The sequence below is a fragment of the Cheilinus undulatus genome, linkage group 15 (genome assembly GCF_018320785.1).
Source record: "Cheilinus undulatus linkage group 15, ASM1832078v1, whole genome shotgun sequence".
NCBI classification, from domain to species: Eukaryota; Metazoa; Chordata; class Actinopteri; order Labriformes; family Labridae; genus Cheilinus; species Cheilinus undulatus.
The window spans coordinates 7,249,018-7,273,739 of record NC_054879.1 but is presented as its reverse complement, the minus strand read 5'-3'; the positions used below and the strand labels follow the sequence as shown (position 1 = coordinate 7,273,739).

The 24,722-nt window shown below is 38.6% G+C and overlaps 1 protein-coding gene across 2 annotated transcripts in view; it reads left to right on the top strand.

Annotated features, from left to right (window-relative positions):
- The window catches only part of LOC121522840 (transmembrane protein 163-like), a 143,500-nt gene that overhangs the window by 108,369 nt on the left and 10,409 nt on the right, over positions 1-24,722 (top strand). For both annotated transcript variants that reach the window (XM_041807506.1, XM_041807505.1), the window contains exons 3-5: positions 10,011-10,054; positions 12,351-12,442; positions 17,182-17,278. In XM_041807506.1, the coding sequence (XP_041663440.1) occupies positions 10,011-10,054; positions 12,351-12,442; positions 17,182-17,278 (233 nt within the window). The remainder of the gene's footprint in view (positions 1-10,010; positions 10,055-12,350; positions 12,443-17,181; positions 17,279-24,722) is intronic.

Here is a 24,722-nt window from a genome sequence, read left to right as displayed (position 1 = left end):
ACTGATGTGTTTCCTATAATCGTTATGCCAAAAGTATTTTTACATTTATTCACCTCTTTCTAAGTCTGTTGTGCTATTTCACAATTGAATGCAGTGCATGGTGGGAAACTCCTCATTCCCATTGGTTTCAAGTGTGGTCTTGAAAAATCTCAAGGGCTATGTAGCCCTTGGCCCTTAGCCCTAGCCCTCAATTCAAAAGAGAATTTGGACACCCCTTCATCTGACATGAATGCGCAAAACAAAGGGGAAGGGCTAAGATAAGGGCTAAGGGGTAGACATGGGATTGACCCTTAATAGCTAAACCATGAGGTTCACAAGTGGCAGTATACCAGAAAAAAACAGAAGCAGGAACTGACAAATTTAAGGGGAGAGAATCAGAGGATTGTGAAAAGTGGCAACAAGTGGTAAGAATGAGGCGAAAGAAACAAAAAAAGTGGAAACCACATGAAACCCCTTTGGCTTGCATGTGGAGTTTTTTGTAAAGTGAGTTTTCATGTGTTTTGCATTTATGGATATGTTTAAATCTCCACATGTAAGTTTTTATCATGACGGTTTTGCCACGTTGGATGAACATTTTTAACTGATGGGACTTGACTTAAAGTCTGCTGCTTACTGTGGCTGATTTGAGTGGAGGAGGAGGACATTAGTACCAGAGCACCTAGAGTTAATAGAAAAAACTGCATTTTACTTTAATGTGATTCCCAATGCTGATGTGTCTTCAAATTCAACTTTATTTAAAAGCTTTGCAGGACTTTAGATGTGGTTTTGAACCAGTGATCTTCTTCACACTTGCAGTCACATGCTCACATTCATAAGGCCACTAACAACCACTTTTCTTCTGTTTTCTTTGATGAAGTAACACTGATATGAAACCCACAAAACTAGGTCAAACCCATGAGAGGTTATGGGTCAGTGATCTCAGCCTTCAGGTTGGAGCGCTGAACTCTAATCAGAGGAATGTAGACAGTCACACATTGAAGCTTTAAGTTTAAGAGCCAATTATTGTTAAGGTCATGACCTAACTCATTATCTACATGAATCACCTTAAAGCACAGAAAGAAAGTTAAAAACCCAAGCTTCAACCTGAAAACACAACAGATTTGTTTTTGTTTATTTATAAAATCACAATAATGAATTGTGTTTCCATAAAGATCCTGTCTTTACTGCACTAATTGCTAGAAAGTGGGAAATTTTGGACAAGGGAGGGATTAAGTGGCCCTGAACAGAGCATTAAGCATTAAAACTACACACCAAGGTGGGATTATGAATTTCCAAGGCAGATCTCTAGAGAAGGCTTACTCATTAGACAGAAAATAGGCAATGCAGCTTTCAGAGACTGCATGCACTTACTAGCCTGTGGGCTTGCAGACACATTCAAGCTTTTTTCAGACAAGATTGACCCCAGATGAACCATTTGCACCTGCTTTTCACTCTGTAAGGCATAGAGATCCTTTTTAAAGATGATGAAAACATTTCTGTTTGCTGCTGAAGTGTATTGATCGAGTCAAGGTGTCAGGTTTCCCAGGGTCCTCTCTCTCTTTGGTGTCCTGCTGCAGCATCGAGCTCTGTAAAGTGGCAGAACCAGGAATAAGCATATTTATATAGGACTGAGGCTTTATAATGAAAAGAAATTTACAGTTCACATCAGCGTATTTTTGTACCAACATTAACCCTTTATGGAAGAAAAGTCAAAGTTGAATCAACGTGTGTGATCCCAGGCCTGGTCTGAGACAACAGTAGATTAAAATTTTATAGCTGTCTGCCTCTGTTTGAAATGGCCCAACTGAATTAAAATTCATAAGAGTGAAAACAGTCAATAGAGTGTGATCCATTTTGGGTCTAACCCTGCTGGATGTTGCAAAATAATTTGCATTTTCTAATAAAAATGTTCCTTATTTCTTGTTTTCTGTATTGGTTAAGTTTGAGCTTGATGGGAAAAGTTCTACTGTAAATCTTTGAACTTACAGTTGCCATTTTAACATCAACATTGACCTGATATCATATGCAACTTATTAGTTTTCTTCAGGAAGTTAACTCTTCTGATATAAAAGGCCAGACATGAAAGCAGGAGCCCACGTGAATCTTCAAACTGAATCTCTGTAGTCTTACGGTGCATTCATGTCATCGACCTTTAGACTTATTCATGTTTGTCTGCATGTGATTTCCGTCCGTCTGGCTCACTTCATTCATACGCCATCCTTACTTCCTTCACATAAACAGAACAATAATGCTAAACATTCCTTCTCCTCTTGTGTAAAGCTCACATATTCAAAGATCTTCTCAGTGCCTCACAAAGCTGTAACTTACCCTTTATGCAGACGACACTGCGCTGTATCTCACTGACATTCTACTCCACTGGTCTAGTGATTGCACATAATGATTAAAACATCTTTTTTCTCTCACCATACAAAGATTTTTATGAATTGTGGTAAAGAAAATAAGTTATTTAATAGTTTACAGCTTTCTGCCAATGGGGTTACTTTTACATGTTGTGAATATGTTTAACTTTATCTAAGTTATAAGCTCAATTTTAGAGTAATTTGAAATGGTTATTAGGCAATCTGATGCTCTGGATCAGGGTTTCCATAATTGAAAGAAAAAATATGAATTTTTATTTAGTGTTTCAAAAACAGACAGAAAAACATGACGAGTACAAACACAAAAGGAGGAATACAATGAGAAAAGACGCAACAATGAATATGTGTGAACAATTAAGACAGAAGAAACCGAACAGAAACAACAGAAGAAGCAGAACGTATTGAGCTGGCCAAGGTTAGAGGTGGTGAAAAGGCTATGCTTTTGAGTGTGTGTGTGTGTGTGCGTGTGCAACTATGTGCCAAAGGCAACAGATGCAAGAAAGCTTTTGAAAACATGGGCATGGAAATGTGGGAAATAAAATTCAAGAGGGTATTTACCCTCCCCCCCCCAAAAAAAAAAATATTACCATTATTTATTAATTTATCGTTCTTTTGGCCAATAGATGCCGATGTAAACGTGATGTATTTTTGCTAATAGAGACTTAAAATTTACTGATTATTTTTTAATGGCTACAATCAACCGATTAAGTTGGCGAGTCAATCAATCGCTTGGCTCTAATAATTATAATAATTTCTTTTTTAGTAAATAGAAACTGATAATATTAAAGTAGATATAATATTGAATAAATGTTGAACAAGGGGAAAATAATTTAAAATTAAAGATAAAAGATGCCCTCCATCTCCCCAGACATCCCCTCCTTCTACTACTCTTGTCTCCTATACATGTTATTATGTGAGGTGAAAATGACCAATCAGACGCCTCTAAGCCAGGGGTTTTTGCCAACTGGGGAGTCATGGAGTTTGAAAAGATGCCTGGGATGTGGCAAAAATGAGTTAAAAGTGATGAAAAAACATGGCAAAATTGGACAATAAGTGGCTAAACAGAGTAAAAAATGGGCAGAAATTGGCAAGAAGTGGCCAAAAAAATAGGTTTAAAGTGGCAAAAACATATTTTAAGTGTCCAAAAGGTTTCAAAAATGGGTAACAAGTTGCCTTCAGGGTTAAATGTTGTAAAAAAGTGGTAAAAAGGGTTAAAAGTGATTAAAAAAGGGCAAAATTGGGCAAAAAAGGGGCCAAATAAAGGCTAAATTGGGCAAATATTGGCAAAAAAGGTGGCAAAGTAGGTTAAAAGTGTCCAAATGGTGGCAAAATAGGTAACAAATGGCAGAAAAGTTGCAAAAATGAGTGAAAAGTGCAATCAAGTGGTTAAAAGGTTTTTAAAAGGTACTGTAAAGGGGCAAAAAATTGTCAAATAACAGCAAAAATGGGCAAAAGGGTAGCAAAGATGGGTTAAATGTGGCCAAAAGTTCCAAAAAAATTGGCAAAAATTGGTCAAAAGTAGTAAGAAGTGGAAAAAATGCTAGAAAAAAAAAACAAGAAAAAACAGCAGAAGGGTTTAAGTTGTCGGACAAGTGGTAAACACAAGTAGAAAAAGATTGTCAGTTTGGTTAAAGTTGCATGACTGAATAATTTTACCATTAATTTCAACACAGTAATAGCTTGCCTTGCCACACTTTTCAGCTCTGTATGGGGTGACTGTTAGCCAGGATGCTAGCACTAATGCTACTGATCCAACACTTATGCACTGACATCGCAACTGGGGAGGGCTCATTCTCAGGGTTCTTTCAGTACCTGCAATACAGTTGTAGTGATAACGTATGGTTGTACAAATTCCTATGGCACACCTAGACTTGCCTCAGGGCACACTGGTGTGCCTTGCCACACCGTTTGAGAACCACTGCTCTAAGCTCCTCAGTGGGAGCTGGCTGATGGGTTCACCTTACGCCAAACATCTTAAACAACCCACAGACCCTCGGGTATTAGTATTATTTTCAGTTAGAGAGAGGAAATTGTAGATTGTCTCACCCTGTGATTGTTGTGGTGAAAGTGTTAATGCATGAAAAATCCCTAAAATAAAGCCTCTTCACTGCATTTCACAGTGCTCTGCACATCAGGTGGTACATTTTTTTAATCATGTCTAAAATGCAAATGCTACATGACACATACATGATTAACAAATTCACATTTTTATATCAGCTGTTCCATTGCTGAGCTGCACGGCGGCACAGGGGTTAGCACTGCTGCCTCACAGAAATCCCTTAAACTGCTCTAGAGGTACTGCATTTACAAGAACGGCTCAGATGGAGGGACAACCTGAAAACATAATCCTTCCAGCCCTGTCATCTCCAGCTTTAAGGATTAACAACGTTAAAGTTGCATCAGACAATAAATGATACTTAATTATAGTTGTGAAATCATCCAACCTGATAATGTGCTCTAATTTAAAGTGAAACTCTAGCTAAGGGAGCAAAAACATGAAATGCACCTCTAAGAAAGACAGAGCAAGTTTAAGGGATGGCACACAGGATGGTGAATACAAATGAGATTAGCGTTTAAGAAACATGACATCACATGTTCTTACCTGGAAATTAAAAAAAAAAAAAAGTAGTTCTTGAATTATTGCACTTAATAAACACAGCGTGATTTCAGAAAATGCAGCTTTTTCTGACAGTTTAAAATATATAATACAGGAAAGTTTAAAGTCTGTTTTTACAGGCTTGTATATGAAGCCTCTCAGTTTGGCTTTTTTTATGCTCCAGATGGGTGGGAGTACTTGTGGAGCTCTGGAGAGTCTTACCCTCTGTTTGTACGTGACAGAGAAGACAATCAAGGAATAAGGTTGTGTTTGTAAGAAAAGAGAGGCTGCCTCTGGCTGTGATTCACAGGACAGAGGGAGGCACAGGGACAGCATATGTGTGTATGGGTAGTCATGTGTTATCCACCCGGTCCGACTGGTACCATCTGCCCTGCATCACGGGTCTGTCTGGGACTGCCCTCTGCTCTCTTCTGTAGGCTCTTTAATACCTCCTTTTCATCTCTCTCTGCACCGAGCCTTTTCCTCACCTGCTTTCCCCCTCTCTCCTTTTTGTTGTACTTCCTTTAAAACAGCTGTACTCCAGGCTGAAGCTGCTTAGTGATTCTGTACGCATCAGGAGTGGGAGAGGTTTTTCGTGGCTTGTGCTTAAATATGTATTAGCACATGACTAAATGCAGCGTCATTACAGGCCTGCCATTGTGGAGCTCTCATCATAATGAATAAAAGACAAATCATCCAAGAAGCTGAACCACGACGACTCAAGGATGTGACAAGAATCACTGAGACAGAGGAGGAAGAATGATTTATGTGTCAGTGGGAAATCAGAATAGTCTGAGAGGAGAGGGAGGGAGAAAACATGAGGGGACGAAAACAAAGAATGAAGACGAAGGCGACAAAGACAGGATGAGGATGAAAGCCCTGTAGTTCAGACCAACTCCCAGCTTGGCCTTATATCTCCTGTTACCATGGTGATTCAACTGCCGATATGCTGTCCCCTGAGACTGAAAACACGGGGAGAGAGCCAAAGAGAGAGACAGTAACACAAGGACAGGCAGAAGGATAAAATAACAGCACAGGTGTGCCAGACAAGTACTGCACTGCAATGTGCAGCATCCTCTTTGCCATTCAGTAAACAGCAGAGCTTCCAGCCAGTCTCAGTGGAGTCTTAAAATAGTTGGTACAAACTTTAAACATTGCATTTAATGTCAAGGTTGAGTTTAAAGTGGCAGTAAGCAACATGTACTGCAGCCAAACTTTGTCTCTGCAGCCCAGACTTTCTCCATGCAGACGCTGTGATTAAAGAGTTGATTAGAGGCCAACTCTGATCCATTCTTTGAGTCAAATTTGTTATCTAAAAGTACAGTTAGTTTAATTCTAAGTGATGTGCAACAGTCAAAATGTTTTTTTATTTTTATTTTACCTGATCAAGCCTGCACAAGCAATTTACCCAAGTCAGTGTTAATGGTTTGCAGTTGGGTTGATTGATGGTAAACTCTTCTTGTCATATACAAAAATGTCCTATAAGTCAAGAGACACAGGTTACGAAAAGGTAAATAAATTTTGAATCATAAATAGCAGCCACTTTCAGCCCTCCAGTGTGCTGTTCTAATGACTCTCTGGTCTTATCTGGCAGTGTAATTTTACCGTGAGATATTGCACCGTTATGTTCATGATGTAGTTACTGATTCGGCTAAAGCAGGGTCATCAAGTATCTTTGCACAAGGGCTGGACTTAGTCTGGACAGAAACTCTGGGGGACAGACTTTAAAATACACAAAAAGTAAATCTATATTTTGGTCTGGTTAACTTATTTGTATCTTCTTTCAAAACACAGGACATTTTCAGGCATAACCAGTGAGATCAGTCCCTGTTATCTATATTGCAGCAGGCCACAGGCAGACAGGCCTGACAACAGAGTTGGCTGAGCCAACAATAGTTACAACTTTAAACCAATTTTTTTCCACTTTTCATCCACTTTTGCCATTCTTTAACCCCCTTTTGCAACTTTCCTGCCAATAATTTCCCTTGTGTGCCACTCTTGAACACCTTTTTATTAATTTAACAGGCTATTTTTTCTGCATTTCTGCCACTTTTAACCCATTTTTCCTACTTTTTGCCTCTCTAACCCAATTTTTGCCATTTGCTTAACCCTTTAAATCTCTTTTCCCACATGTTTTATCCCCTTTGTGCCACTCTGTTATCCATTTTTGACATGGTACTTTTATTTTTACCCATTTTAACCTATTTTCATTACTTTTTGAACTATTTTTTGTCATTTTTAACCAATTTTTTTTATATCTTTTTTGACCCTTTTTCCCTCTTTAACCTTTTTTTTGCCACATTTTAACCTCTTTTCACCACTTTATCTAGTCATTTTTGTGGCACTTCTGCCAACCTTAACGCTATTTTTAGATATCTCCTAATTATGACAGTAAATTTCTGTAAAGACACATCAAATGTTAAGTCATTCTAAAACTATTTCAGTGTCAATTGTTTGTTGGATGGATTTAACAGCTGCAGACATTTAAAGCCCAAAAACACTCTTAAAACCGAAGCATCTTCTTTTCCTCCTTTTTCTGAATGTAATGATTTTTCGGGGGCCGGACAGGAAGCTTTGATGAAGCAGTTGATGATCAGTGGGCTTCAGTATAATCAGCTGATTGAGCTTCACTCCAGCTGCAGAGTGACAGACGTGTGTCAACATGCGTTGAGTTTGACTCTGGCCACTCAACCCCCTCTCTCCAACCTCAGGTTGTGGCTCATCAGGCCCTGAGATGAATCCTTAGAGCTCTACATGCCTAAAATGAATGCATCTGACTGGAACTGACCTGGAATTTATTTCCAAGTTGCCATAACACCAACAAAGCCCAGTTAGAACCAGTGAGGCCTACCTAACCCAGTAAAGCCCATGTATGTTCCACCTGGATGTGCAGGCTTAGACAGGACAGTATCAGAGTAAATGTTGAACACAATGAAGGATTAAGCTGCTTAACATTGATTGACTTTAGGACTAAGAGCTTAGCACAAATTGAGCATCAGTCTACTTTGTCTTGACCCTTATGATTGTCTGTTTCTGCATGTCTAAATAACCTCAGACTGCAAATATGTTATTGGTGTGTCAGTGTGGCTTAGAGGTCGATAACTCAGTTTAGACAGTCAGTTAAAGAAGACAAGGAGAAATCAACCTTTACACCAGTGTTTATCATTTCTAATAATAATGTAAGGAATTTTTCTGTTTTATTTTACCTGCACATTTTCAGTAAGATGACTTTTTTGCCCAGTTTTTCTAGTTTCTACTTGAAGCCAGTTGGAATTTCCATTTGATCTTCTTTAACAGGCAACAGAAACAACAGAAATAAGCATGTTTGATAAATATATTTGCTATCGATAGCTTACGTCTTTATCAACGCACTGTACAGTAGATTAATAATTTAGAAACTCAGTCATTATAGTTTTTCTTAAGTTGAAAATATATTTCAGTTGGATGTCTTTTGTTAGCTGGAAAAATTACACAAAGCTGTCTAATTTCATGTTCAGTTAACTTACATTTTAAGGTACCCTGAAGCTAACTTTTAAAGTGAAAACAGCTAGATATTTTTTTAAGTGTAATATTTTTCCCTTCATCAGAAAACATGGCAATCTTTCAGTGCAGTTTTAACTTTTTCACTGAGCCTACTACCCTAACAAATATTCCTCTTATTGTGTAACCTCTGGATGCACAGAGCATGCTGCTACCCATGATGACATAAACTATATGGACAAAAGTATTTGGCCACACTTGTTAATTATTGAATGAAGATGTGTCAATTCGACCCATTGCCACAAGTGTTTAAAATCAAGCACCTAGCCTAGCCTAGCAGTCTCTGTTTCTTAACATTTGTGAGACAAACTGGGTCGTTCTGAAGAGCTCAGTGACTTCAAGCAACAACAGCAAAAACGGTGGAAAACCTCAAAAAAATAACAGAGCAGGGTCAATGACGGCCAAGGTGTGTAAGTCGGCAACACTGCAGATTGCATAAAGTTCTGAACTTCCTCTGGCATTAATGTAAGCACAAAACCGTACAGCGAGAGCTTCATGGAAAGAGTCACCATGGCCAAGTAGCTGCATGCAGGCCTCACATCACCAAGTCCAGTGCCAAGGGTTGGATGGAGTGGTGTAAAGCAGATGGGCGGGTCTGGGTTTGGCAGATGCTTGGAGAATGTTACCTCCCTGACCACATTGTGCCAAATGTGAAGTTTGGTGGAGGAGGGATAATGGTACGGGGCAGTTTTTCAGGACCTTATGGACAATGCTATGCTTCCAACTTTGTGGCAACAGACATGGTTTGATGAGTTCAGTGTATAAGAACTTGACTGACCTGCACAGAACCCTGACCTCAACCCCAGTGAGCATCTTTGGAATGACCTGGAATGGAGGTCGCGATTCGAGGCCGCCTTTTCCAACTTGACCTCATAAATGCTCTACAGAATAAATGGGCACAAATCCCCACAAATACACTCCAAAATCTTGTGGAAAGCCTTCCAAGGAGAGTAGAAGCTCAAACTAGCAGCTGTTTTCAGAGAGCTTACGGCCCTGTTTAGCTCTCTTTGGCTACTTAGATTTATCTAAAGCTTGGAAGCTTTTCCAGCATGGTGAGCACGATCATCTCAACATCTTCAGTAACAAGTAGGTGACACTGAGAGATAGAGCGTCCATGTTTTATATGCTGTGGTTTAATGTGTAGTTTTGCACATTAAAAAGTAAGGAACTGAACATAATCTGAAATCCACACTCCTGCACCACTACACCATGTCTATATTTGTATCATTAACTTGTGTTTTACTGTACACAAAATGCATCACATACATTAAACATAGGGCTCTGCTTCTGCTGTTAAACATATAACTGCATCATGCACACATTATGCAACATTAATGCAAATGGAAATATACTACATTAGTGCATTGTTTTCACCTATTGTTAACTCATGATCCATAACTATAAACCAGTGAGTAAATTGACCAGTGACATTAAAGCTAATCATTCAGTACTAACTGCTTTTCTCTCTCTCTCCCTTCTCTCTCTCTCTCTCTCTCTCTCTCTCTCTCTCTCCACAGCTGTATCATTCATGAGACACAGCGCGTCAGCCTTTGGATTTGCTGTGAGTCCCACCTCCATTTTCTACTTCCTCCATTTCCATTGATCAATTAGTCATGACTTTGGGCTGTGTTATTTATTAATGAATCCTGGTACCAAAGTGTAATTGGTCCTTTTGTCTCCAAGGTAACGGGGCAAAGAAAAAATCACTAAGAAAGCTTAGTTTGAAATCCTAATGCCTTTTCTGTTTTCTGCACCCAAATCATTCTTCCTCTTATTATTTCTTAGAGGAACTGATTAGTTTAAAAGTTAGATTTAATAAAAGTGGAGTGAAATTTATAACCCCACTGAGGGAAACCTGATTAGCATAATTTGATTAAAATGTTATGAACCATAATCTGCAGTGCTAGCTAGTTTTATAAGAGATTTGATTTTAATTAGCATGCTCTCTGCTGTCTGCGGCAGTTTTAATAATGCTACAAAGAGACAATACAATGATATAAGTCAGCACACAGGGGTCAGATCCTAGCAACAGCTGGTGACCTGCAGTGTTATGATGAAAATCAGCATTTTCTTTTACCTACCTTTAATATATTGAACATTAAATACTATGAGCCTGATCCTTTCTCAATTTATGATGTAGCTCCAGGGGTCAAATGACTTTCTTTAGTCTTCTCTGAGATGGGAAAAATATAGCTTAAAGTCATTGCAAGAATATTTATCACAAGCCACACCATGGGCAATTTAATATTAAAAAACAGTCTCTGGATTTCCTGGTGCATTAGAGAGCAATACCTGCTGGATCTGCAGAGCAGTGGGCATGACTCTGAGCTTTGAAAGGCACCCATAATATTAGGACATCAGTCATTTGTGTTAAAGACACACTTAGAGATTTCAGATCATCAAACAAATTTTAATATTAGATGAACATAACCAGAGTAAATAAAAAATGCAGCTTTTAAATGAGGATTTTATTGATTAAGGGATAAAGGCCATTCAAGCCTATCTGGTCCTATGTGAAAAAAAGCAATTGCCCCCTTGCTAAATCAGGAATTAACTGTGATTAATCATAGATCTTGGAAAGCTGAGCTCAGTTTCACTAGTTACACCATGGTCTGATTACATCTAGACCTGTTGAATCAAGAAATCCCTCATATAGAACCTTTCCGATAAAGTAAAGTGGGCTAAAAGATCTTAGAAAGCATCACATCATGCTAAGACATTCAAGAATGGATAAGGAACGAAGCCATTAATATCTATCAGTCTGGAAAGGCTTACAAACCCATTTCTAAGGCTGTGAAACTCTAGGGGGACTCACACAGTATTTCAATATCTCACCAGTGTGACAGGAAGTATGTGGAACTCTCATATCAAGCATCTTCAAATTTTACATGTAGAATCAAGGTCTGCCCCTCTATATTTTCAAAGGTTAATTTCATCGTTTTGATGTAGCACCCCTACTGGCAACAGGAAGTGACACAATTGGGCTGTTTCTTTATTGGTGAGCAGTCCGTTATCACTGTAGCCCTTATACGAAACTTCTGACTAGCATTAAATTTCCCATGGTTAGGGTGTAGCCCCTCTACAAATTTAAATGTGTACATGTTTTTGCTAATGCTCCACCTACTACAAGAAAGCATCTCTCTCATATAGTTGCCTGTTTTTATTTCATATGATAAATAGCGGTCCTAGGACGATCGATAGGCTTTCTGTTCTCTGCTGCAGCACACAGCACAGGCTGTTTGCACCCAATAATTCCCACATTCTCGCGGTTGCAACACACTCCGTAACACGCCGGGGTGCGAGAGCCCTGTCAGTGCTGCAGCTCTAGTTGTGTTTTGTGGTAGCTCCCCACAGGCAGGACTTGGCTAACTGAGTCAGTAACTTCACTCATGGTGTAAAAACACCCAAAGGCATTCCGGGAAAACTTTGCAGATTAAGGGATGACTGTCAAATAATTTGAGGACAATTTCAAGAAATACATAAAGTGACTGAGTACTGTTGACACAACACTGAAAATGTGTTTTATTAACTCAGAAAAGTTCTGTAGTTTTAAGGTAACAGATCTCTTAACCTTTAACAGTTCGGTCTTACAGTGTAGTTATATGTCAGTAGGTCAAAACATTTTTGCATATATAGTGTTTACTGTATATCCAGAAAACTATGAAGGATTCAAGTAGCAAAAACAAATGAAACACTTAAATCTCCTAAAGTCAAGAACCCTAAACGCCGTATTATTATTGATCATGAGCTGTTCTATTATGACACCTTTATTCTGATATAAGCCCTTTGCTAATGTGCTGCATTAGATTTAGCCTCTGTTATAACTTTCTCTTGTTCTCTTCCTGCTCCTGCTGTAGTTTGATGCCACGCTGGACGTCATGTCATCATTCATTGTCATCTGGCGCTACAGCAATGCAGCAGCTGTGCACTCAGCACACAGAGAGTATATGTGAGTACAGAAACACCCTACTGAGTTTAATTAATGTGTGATTAATGATGACTCTGCAGTGTGATGCAGTTTGGATAACTTATATCCTCCTGCAGCACACTTAGACAGGTTGGTATTTCACTCTCTCCAGTAAACTTTTGTGTTTATCACACGTTTGAATTGCCCAGTTTTGTTCTGTACAACAATACAAAATCCTCACCAGATCATTTCCACATTAACTGATGGGGTTGTAAAATGAAATAAACGATGGCAATTCCAATTCTTCCTTTAATGCCTGATTTCACTAATGAAAGCCGTGATTAAAGTTTTATTGATGTGATGATAGCACTTAGTAGTTAATGATGAATAGATCCAGCAGATGAGTGGAGGAAAACCGAGAAGAGGTCATTAACTTGGACCTGTTTAGGTGGATTAAACAAAGCCAAGAGATGAGAAGATGAGACTGAGTGTAAGAGTGCCCCTAAAATGGAAAAAAATACAGATAGATGACAACAATAAAATGACTTCAAGGATATGGGCCCTCCTGGGGCCTCCACCACAGCTACCATAGTCCATAAGCTGCAAGTATCCAAGTCTGCCGACTCCAGAGGGATGAAACTACTCTAACCAAAGATATTTCATGTTTTGATGAGAGTCATAAGCTCGTGTTTATGGTCACTCATACTGTAAAGGTGTGGGTCAGATTTGGTGACTGAAATAAACAGGGTAGAAAAATAAAGTGCTGTTTTTGCAAGGTTGAGATATTGCATTTCTGTTTCTACTTGCCCACCCGCCACTGCAGTGATAAAAAATACCCACTGATGGGATAGTGATACATTACTGCTCTGCAGATGTGAAACCCTGCCTTATAAGGCTCTAAGTTATGTTTGACACACGCAGCTGGAAAGATAATATGATCTTGTTTCCTCATTTGATAGTCAGAGGGGGGCAAATACAGAAACTAGACTATGAGCAGTTATTCTGCTAACAAGAAGCCTGCCAGTGCACGATTTTACAGCCTTACTGCAAATCAGCTGGGTTTATGTGCAGTACAGCTGTGAAATATCACACTGAGATTTTATTCTCACAGCTGTGCCTCTGCTTGGCTCAGAGGTGTTGCAGATGTTTGAAACCAAGCTGCTACACTGTGGTGCATTGATAAATACACAAAACACACACAACTGGATGCAAGATGGATATACAAACATATAAGCATGCACAGTATTATGGAAGCTTTTCTACTCTTTACTGTCTTACTGTGCAATAAATAGGGTTGTTCCGATTCCGATACCAGTATTGGAAATACACCTGATACTGCCATACATGGCTGCCTCTTACTTGTTTTTCCTCTTGTAGCTAGCCGTTCTGTCATCCCATTGATGCTACTGATGCCTTTGAATTCTTTTTCAGCGAGCCTGGAATTCGTGTGACTTTTGGTGACTTTAATGATTAAAGTCACACCAGTAAACCCGATACTAAACGTCTTTTTTCCACTTTAACCTTTTAACTTTATCCATGTGAGCAGGTTAAAAATGTAGGTATTTTATTAGATTTGGACCTTAGTTTGGAACAACATATCCGCAATATTATAAAAATAATAATTTTATCAGTAGTTCCCAATGTTTTTCCTTCTAGCCCTCCTTACTTGTATTATAGAGGAGCTGAGGACTCCCAGGACCCACGCAAACAAAAGATGAAACATTGAGGTCAAAATTAGCATCAAATTTTAAAGTTTTCATGTTCAAATCTTTATAAAATAACCCCACAAAAGGTTTTCTTATCAAGAGAACTTTCCATAAACTATTCATAAGTGTTATATTTTCACTTAAGTTAGTATGAGTGTGTCTAATTTTGGCAACCTCAAAGCAGACAGAGCCTGGCGCCCCCCCTGAAATCTTTGGCATACCCCTAAGGGGGTCCCGGACCCCAGGTTAGGAACCAATGGCCTAGATTGTGCATGCAACTGCACCTGACAGGTATGTCTCTGTGCAGTAGTGAGATAAATGGGGTGCACATATTGTAATCCAGGGCTTTACAGTAGTGTTGTCAGAAAAATGAATGATCAAGCCACAGAAAGAGGAGAACTATTCCATCTTTTGTATTGCTTTATGCTTGCAGCCTAAACTTTTTTATTTTATGCTTTTTATTTGTGATCTCTGAATCAGGAACAACATTAAGTCTTATAATATTTACTACTGCAACATTCAGGAACAACATTAAGTCTTATAATATTTACTACTGCAACATTCAGGAACAACATTAAGTCTTATAATATTTGCTACTGCAACATTATTCATTATGCATTGAGTTTGATACAGTGTTCAGTGTACAGTGTTTTTAGTCAAGTTCTTTGTGTTAATCTGTGTATAACAGTGTGTTAATGTGTGTATGACAGTGTGTTAATCTGTGTATAACAGTGTGTTAATGTGTGTATGACAGTGTGTTAATCTGTGTATAACAGTGTGTTAATCTGTGTATAACAGTGTGTTAATGTGTGTATAACAGTGTGTTAATCTGTGTATAAAAGTGTGTTAATGTGTGTATGACAGTGTGTTAATCTGTGTATAACAGTGTGTTAATCTGTGTATAACAGTTTGTTAATATGTGTGTATAACGGTGTGTTAATCTGTGTATAACAGTGTGTTAATGTGTGTATAACAGTGTGTTAATATGTGTATAACAGTGTGTTAGTCTGATAATAACAATGTGTTAATGTGTGTATAACAGTGTGTTAATCTGTGTATAACAGTGTGTTCATGTGTGTATAACAGTGTGTTAATGTGTGTGTAACAGTGTGTTAATGTGTGTATAACAGTTTGTTAATATGTGTGTATAACAGTGTGTTAATCTGTGTATAACAGTGTGTTAATCTGATTATAACAGTATGTTAATCTGTGTATAACAGTGTGTTAATCTGTGTATAACGGTGTGTTAATCTGATTATAACAATGTGTTAATCTGTGTATAACAGTGTGTTAATATGTGTATAACAGTGTGTTAATCTGTGTATAACAGTGTGTTAGTCTGATATAACAATGTGTTAATGTGTGTATAACAGTGTGTTAATCTGTGTATAACAGTGTGTTAATCTGTGTATAACAGTGTGTTAATCTGTGTATAACAGTGTGTTAATCTGTGTATAACAGTGTGTTAATGTGTGTGTAACAGTGTGTTAATGTGTGTATAACAGTTTGTTAATATGTGTGTATAACAGTGTGTTAATCTGTGTATAACGGTGTGTTAATCTGTGTATAACAGTGTGTTAATGTGTGTATAACAGTGTGTTAATCTGTGTATAACAGTGTGTTCATGTGTGTATAACAGTTTGTTAATATGTGTGTATAACAGTGTGTTAATCTGTGTATAACAGTGTGTTAATCTGATTATAACAGTGTGTTAATCTGTGTATAACAGTGTGTTAATGTGTGTATAACAGTGTGTTAATGTGTGTATAACAGTGTGTTAATGTGTGTATAACAGTGTGTTAATCTGTGTATAACAGTGTGTTAATGTGTGTATAACAGTATGTTAATCTGTGTATAACGGTGTGTTAATCTGATTATAACAATGTGTTAATCTGTGTATAACAGTGTGTTAATATGTGTATAACAGTGTGTTAATCTGTGTATAACAGTGTGTTAGTCTGATAATAACAATGTGTTAATGTGTGTATAACAGTGTGTTAATATGTGTATAACAGTGTGTTCATGTGTGTATAACAGTGTGTTAATGTGTGTGTAACAGTGTGTTAATGTGTGTATAACAGTGTGTTAATGTGTGTATAACAGTGTGTTAATCTGTGTATAACAGTGTGTTAATGTGTGTATAACAGTGTGTTAATCTGTGTATAACAGTGTGTTAATGTGTGTATAACACTGTGTTAATGTGTGTATAACAGTGTGTTAATGTGTGTATAACAGTTTGTTAATATGTGTGTATAACAGTGTGTTAATCTGTGTATAACAGTGTGTTAATGTGTGTATAACAGTTTGTTAATATGTGTGTATAACAGTGTGTTAATCTGTGTATAACAGTGTGTTAATGTGTGTATAACAGTATGTTAATGTGTGTATAACAGTGTTTTAATCTGATTATAACAATGTCGTAATCTGTGTATAACAGTGTGTTAATGTGTGTATAACAGTGTGTTAATGTGTGTATAACAGTGTGTTAATCTGTGCATAACAGTGTGTTAATGTGTGTATAACAGTGTGTTAATCTGATTATAACAATGTGTTAATGTGTGTATAACAGTGTGTTAATGTGTGTATAACAGTCTGTTAATATGTGTGTGTAACAGTGTGTTAATCTGTGTGTAACAGTGTGTTAATCTGATTATAACAGTGTGTTAATCTGTGTGTAACAGTGTGTGTTAATCTGGCTGTGATTTCAGCCAGTTGGCAGAAGTTGTTAAAAGTTGAATATCGTTTGATTTCCGTTAAACTCTTCCCTCAACGTTTCAAAGACGCTGGAAAAACCTCACCCAGATTTCTAAACTGCCAAAGGCAACAGCAAGTACCATTTAAACATCTTGTCCCGGATACTTTGAACGTCTGTTTGATTTTTTTGCTCTGAGGGGAAATTTTAAATCACCCTGATTCAAATGCAAGAAAAGGGAGCAAGAAAGTGGAGCCATTGTAGTTCTGTGTTTTGTACTTTTTGAAAGTTCCCCATTGGAGAATTATCAAAGAGGTCCGGGACCCTCAGCTCTGACCTTTAACTCTGACTCTTCTGCTCTGTGTTTGTTTGTGTGTCTGCAGCGCATGTGTAGTCCTTGGGATTGTCTTCGTTCTCTCCTCCATGGTCATCCTGGGAAAGGCCATCCATAATTTGGCGACAGGGATGCCGCCAGAAGTGGTAAGACCACACACACGTCCACCTCTATAGGGAAAGTCTATTAATATTAAATATAACCCCAGGCAACATATTAATGTTGCATGCTTACATGAAGCACCAGCCCAAGAACTCTGTGACACTAGGCTGTGGCTTCTTGGTAGAATATTAGTTCAGCAGGTTCACAGAGATTTGAGCGTTACATGACCCTTAAAAAACAGATTTCAACGCCATGACTGCTTCAAGCTTTAAGATATCCTACATCTCCCAGCATGCAACTTTTCCCTTCTTATTTGACCCTCTCTGTCTTCACACTGCTTACTCCTAGATTCTTCATAAAATCGTGCTCAAACATCTTTGATAGCTTACCAAGAGGATTAAAACTGTATCATAAATGCTGTTGAGTAAATGCAGACAACTGTTTACAACTAAATGAATGGATTTTAATAGAAAGGTTTCACATCAGCCGCTTCAGAGGACTTTAGGGAATCATCCCATACACAGACACCTACTGGCCAGTCAGATCAGTGGAGCCTAAAGACCATCCATGCAGCTCAGCAGTATCTTGCAAATCTGCCCGTTTAAGAAATCATTATCAGTGATCATTTTGTTTAACATCATTATTGCAGTTGTTGAAGATATTTGATGCAGGGACAATTTTCTTTTGTAAATCAATCGTTTGACATTGTGAAACTATAAATTAAGTGTTTTGGGGTTTGTTTCAGTAACAAAAACAATATATTTTTTAAAGAAATCCATCAATTTCACTGGTAGTACTTTATTTTTTGTAAGCTCTAACTACCTTGTAGTTGTATGGTAGTATGTTCATGAAAGCTTAGCATTGTTCAATTCAATATTCAACTGAATGCATTAACCATCAAGAAGACACTCCTGTGTTTTACTTCTACTGCAATCCATCTCAGAAAGAAAACCCAAGAGGAGCAAACCGTGGATTAATGCCTTCAGACGCTCCACTGTCCCTGTAGGTTACAACTGACAGTAGCGCCAAACAGACGTCTCTAATCCTGACATAAAATATTGTGTTACCTTGAGCAGATTATTACTGCCTTTTAACTAACATTACAGAACACTGACTGAAAGTGACAGCTGGCAGCACTTCTTATACTAAAATGATGCAACGTGAACTAGCTAAAAAGCACTCGCCAATGCTTTGAAGATGAATAATTTCTTGCCCTTCACTTCCCAAACAACTGCTGTATTGATCCAAATAGATTGTAATGGCATAAAACTGCCCATACTTTTGCTGACTTTTCTCCTGAATTTAGCATCCCAGGATTAGAGGGAGGATTTGCCACAAGGTATGCGTAGGTAAATGTCACTCAAGCAATGCTCTAAGTGGGATTTTGTGTGTGATCTGGATTGTGTCTTAGGTGCTGATTCGAGGTCCTAAGTGGAAAAAACCTCTCAGTTTGGATTTAGACGTTGTCAGGTGATTTAAACATGTGCCATTTTGAAGATACACTATATTGCCAAAAGTATTCACTCACCCATCCAAATAACTGAAATCAGGTGTTCCAATCACTTCCATGGCCACAGGTGTATAAAATCAAGCACCTAGGCATGCAGACTGTTTCTACAAACATTTGTCAAAGAATGAGTCGCTCTAGGGAGCTCAGTGAATTCCAGCGTGATACTGTGATAGGATGCCACCTGTGCAACAAGTCCAGTGGTGAAATTCCCTCACTCCTAAATATTCCACAGTCAACTGTCAGTGGTATTATAACAAAGTGGAAGCGATTGGGAATGACAGCAACTCAGCCATGAAGTGGTAGGCCACGTAAAATGATGGAGCGGGGTCAGCGGGTGCTGAGGTGCATAGTGCGCAGAGGTCGTCAACTTTCTGCAGAGTCAATCGCTACAGACCTCCAAACTTCATGTGGCCTTCAGATTAGCTCAAGAACAGTGCGTAGAGAGCTTCATGGAATGGGTTTCCATGGCCGAGCAGCTGCATCCAAGTCATACATCACCAAGTGCAATGCAAAGCATTGGATTCAGTGGTGTAAAGCATGCTGCCACTAGACTATAGAGCAGTGGAGACATGTTCTCTGCAGCTCCTCCATCTGGCAATCTGATGGACGCATCTTCAGCATACCAAGAGATTTTGGACTATTCCATGCTCCCGACTTTGTGGGAACATTTTGGGGATGGCCCCTTCCTGTTACAGCGTGACTGTGCACCAGTGCACAAAGCAAGGTCCATAAAGACATGGATGAGAGAGTTTGGTGTGGATGAACTTGACTGTCCTGCACAGAGTCCCGACCTCAACCCGATAGAACACCTTTGGGATGAATTAGAGCGGAGACTGAGAGCCAGGCCTTCTCGTCCAACATCAGTGTGTGACCTCACAAATGCGCTTCTGGAAGAATGGTCAAAAATTCCCATAAACACACTCCTAAACCTTGTGGAAAGCCTTCCCAGAAGAGTTGAAGCTGTTATAGCTACAAAGGCTGGACCGACGTCATATTAAACCCTATGGATTAAGAATGGGATGTCACTTAAGTTCATATGCAAGTCAAGGAAGGTGAGCAAATACTTTTGGCAATATAATGTATGTTACATGTAAACAGCACAGGTACTTTCTGATCACATATAAAGTAGGTTCCATATGAGCTCATTATAATGAATACATTCACACTGAAAGCATCACACAGAAACTCACACTCCATTCATGGTGGAGAGGGAGGAATCTTTTTTTAGCTCTCTGCTCTTTTGACGTCAGAGTTTTCGTCTCCCTGCACCTGACTTTTGTTTCCTTTTTCCCTCTTCGGCACAGACACGCACACATTTTCTTTTTAATGTCAACATCACCCTCCCCACCGTGTGTCTCTCTGGAGGTGTTAAGACTATGAATCAGATCCTAAAATAGTTTCATGTTTGTGTTGCTGGGGCACGGCCCAGCTCTGCTATCCTCGCAGCGAGCGTCCATGACTTCCTTTTCCAGTTCTGCGCCTTAAACCCTCCAATATGATTTGTAAATGATTTAACCTCCACCATCTGTCCATATTATAACCTCAGAGAAAAGCCAGATATTTACACTCCAAAAACACCTAGAAGCTTCCTGTCATCTACTTTCAGAGTATTAAGATCTTCAGGAGTAATTTTGGCCTTAGAGACAGGCAGTGGAAAATATCTTAGTTATTAACTAGTGGTGTTTTCAAGCTCAGCTCAATTTACTCTCCAGAACATCAGTGAGCGAAGAGGAAATCTGAGACCCATCAGGCTCTTTAACAACATCAGAGAGTGTCTGAAAGGTACCCAGAGGAGTTTCCTGTAAACAGACACAAATGTTTTGAATGTGTTCCTGTTAGTAAAAGTGAAATTTATTAAAAGATCAACAGGTCTGCGTTCTCTGTGATACCAAACCTGATACCCAGGCCCCTTGTAGCTCTTTTGTGAGTTGAGGCTATTTGAAGTCTTACTTGGGGAAAAATATTCAAAAGGAAAGCATTATCAGCAGAAATAATTCATTGAGAGTTGAATCAGTCGATTTGCTTTGGATGATAGTCAAGCAAGCCACCCAAGTGTATCTGTCCACCTTATGTAAAATATTATATCACTATCATTTGTGCACATACAACAGAGGGGGAACAGGCAAAAGGAAGAGGGAAATGATAAGCTTGGTTGTAGCTAATAGCATCAGTTTTAAGGGGGCACAAATGAATTGCGCAGAAAGTAGTGGTGGGCAAAGTCTCATGGACAGTATTGTTGTTTTATGGATTAAATGTCAACGAACCGACTATGTGTCCTTATCATTGAAGAGTGCACGTGCATCGTGTAAAGATAGACTCTCCACGACCCCTGTGACTACAAATCAAAAGAGATAAAGTCAAGAGGCTGAAGCTTACAGAGGAGCAGGCTGTATGCAGCAGCCTCTCTGCAGGCTGTTTGATGCTCCAGTGCCATTATGTTAATGGAAACTCTGGGTGTGCGGTCTCAGAGGAGCTGCCTGACACCAGCAAGAGCCTATTACCACTGCCTGTCTCTTTGACATCCTTCTTCTTCTCCTCACCGTCTTGTTCCCTCTCCTTTCTCTCAGCCTGAGCGCTTACATTCGGTGTCTCACCTGGCTCTGCTTCTCTTTTATCTTGAAATGATTTAATGATGTTCTGCATGGAATTACACCCACCGCTCATTTTATTAGGTACGGCTCTTCAACTGCTCATTAACACAGATATATAAGGAGCCAATTATTTGGCAGAAAACAATGATATAGGCATGTAGAAAGGGTTAAAACATTCTGATGAAGTTCAAACTGGGCATCAGAATGAGGAAGAAAGACGATTAAGTGACTTTAAACATAACAAAGCAAATATGTTTAGTTAAAATCCATAATATTTCTCCATGGTGTTTCTCCAACTGTTTCAATGAAAAGCACAGCTGAGTGGAGAGAGAAGTGTTTGTGTGAGTGTATAAAGCATTTCTTGGTAAAGCAGTGTGACAGAGAGAGCTTTTAAGATGAATCTGTAGCTCTTCTGTGTATGCAAGGTTAGCATTTGCATCATATTCAACAAAAATGCATTACCTAGCTTTGACTGTCTGAAAATCTCCAGCTCCCGGTGTAAACATGTAGACATGCTTTAGCTGCTGCTGCAAGGCAGTCCTCTTCCTCCCTTAAAACAGCTCAATAAGGGTATAAAAAAATAAAAATAATAATGTCATGGCACTCTACTAAGAGCAAAAGCCCCATATTTAAAGTATGTCAGTATTTTAACAGGTTTATACTACACTGATTAGATGGGGTGAGTGTGGTTCAGTAGGTAGAGTCGGTCGCCTCTCAGCAGTTCCTGCAGTCACATACTAATGTGTCCCTGGATGAGACTCTTCAGCTCAGTTTGCTCCCACTGCTGCACCAGTGGTGTGTGATTGGGATTAGTTCATACAGCCTTTGGCATCAGTGTGTGACTGTAGAATGAAGGGGTACAGATTGGTGACATGGGTATCACATTAATGTGAGTGTTTTACAGTTATTTTAATTTCACAATTTGGCTAATTTGATTAGTTTAAAGAAAATGAACATTTCGGATCACAGTAAGGACTAAAATATCAGGACTTTTAATGATCTAAACCTGAACTTAAACATTTTTGGGTTTTCAGTTCCTAAATCTGGTATAAAGCTATAGAGCAGTGATTCTCAACTGGTCGGACACCAGGACCCACCACAACCTCATAAAGAAAAAGTGCGGCCCAAATTTTGGCAAAGTTTCATCCACTCTAAACCTTTTAGCAAGCTCACTCCATTTTCCCAAGACAGAATGGAAATTTGGTTATTTTATGAAGAATGTCCTTGTTATCTGGGGAAAGCCAGCTGTGTAATGTAAAGAAAATGAGATATATGATTAGAATGAAGATAGAAGATAGATACTGGAATAACTGGAAAACCTAAAAGACACATGTATGATCTAACTCTATGTCCACTAAGACTGCTCTATGTAGAATCTGCTGCATTTGTTTTCCTAGCAAACTTTTGCAGCCTACTGGAACAAGCTTGTGACCCATTTTTGGGTCCCAACCCACCAGTTGAGAACCATTACTATAGAGGATAAAAAGGACTAAAATGTGATGAAACCTTTAAGGTATTTTCATCTAAAGACTAACCTACTAACCAGCGCCGTAGACATGGTTAGTGTCAGAGCACTGGTTAGTTGCCCTGATCAGAGGGCAGAGATCACGGAGAACTGAGAGTTCACGCAGGAATAGGATGTCAAGAGCAGATTATAAAACCTTTAAGGAGTTGATTTGTCGTTCATTCTGCCATGAATCCATGATATTATTGTTGGGTGAGAACATAAGGAAGTTCAGGTTCATGTTTGCTTAAAGGATGTGCAGTTTTATGTAAAATTCTGAGGCTTTTTTTTTTTTAAATGTAACTTTTCCTCACCAATGGTGGTGTTGCATCTCTGTGACCCACTGACTCCCGGTCACCCTTTTTCTAGCTGCTGGATGAGACACAACGTTGAAATAGTGATGATTTATGATCGGAAGTCTACACATCATGCTGTATTTTGAAAGTACAGGATACTCTACGCCACAGGTGTCAAACTCAAGGCCCAGGGTCCAAATCCGCCCCGTGGAACAGTTAAATCTGTCCCGCAAGATGGTCTCATATTTCTGTTATAACTGGCTCATCAGTATGAGGTCTGCAGATTTCCTCAAGTATAAAAATGTGAACTTATCATTGATGATTTAAGATATCCTTGTTCAGTCACAAAATCTGAAAAAAAGTTAGGAGTAAAAATATTTAGATAAGAAGTCAGGAATGTGGGAAAAGAAGTTAATTTGTGTTTTAATTTCACATTTTCAATTTAGCACCTCACAATTAGGACTCAAACTTAGGATTCTGACTTTTAATTTTGTACTTTGAGCATTTCAGCTCATAATTTTGACTTCTCATTTAATATTTTGAGCTTTAAGATTTATAATTGTAATATTTAAATGATATTTTGACCTTTTTAATCAATTATTTTGTATTTTTAACTCTAAACTTTAAATTCATAATCCCATAGTTTGACCTTTTAGACTCACAATTTAAAAATTTTAATCATATTTTGACTTTTAATTTCATGATTACAAACTTTATTTCATATTTTGACCTTTTAAACTCATGATTTTGTCTTTCTTTCTAATATATTTGCCTTTAAAAAAAAGTTTTCCTTTTTAAATTTCATGTTTTGACCTCTGAACTAATAAATTTACTTTTCTCAGATTGTGAGCCTTTAAACTTATCTATTAACTTTTTAAATGTCAAAATCATTTATCAGCAGTACTTTGTTTTGTTTGTTTGTTTGTTTGCTTTTCATATTTTATTACCAGTGAAACAAGGTTGACAGTTTATGGTTAAAAAGGTGACCCTATTAGGCCCTCAGGTTAGTCCTGAATCCAGAATCCGACCCCTGCTGTGATTGAGTTTGACACCCCTGCTCTACGCCTTTGACTTCCTGTTTGGAGTTTTCTGATTGACATAAATTATGCAGTTTGGCAGCGGCTGGTGCTGAAAATAGACCTGCAGCTTCAGGGGCGTGTTGGTGCTGGACTGGAGTGCGGGCAGTGGAACTGCTCTGATTGGAGAATCCATCCTATGGATCGAGAATTGGCCATCATGTATCGGTTAACCACATTCAAGTGCATCCATACACATTTACATGCCAAGCAGTGAGATTAAATTGGGTTCTTGCCAAAGGACTCATCAACATGTGACGGCAGGAGCTGGGGATCAAACCACAAGCTACCGACTGCAAGACGACCGGCACTATCTACTGAGCCTCAGTCACCCCAGTTCAGCTGATCTAGTCCGAACTATTGATCAACTTTTTACATTGTTGCATTAAAGTTTGATCTGTATTCACATGGGAACACGTGCAAGCGCACCAAAATGTCACAGATAAATCTGGAATAAATGAATGAGTGATAAAAACCATCTGGCCCCTTCTCTCTATGTGAAATTCTACCA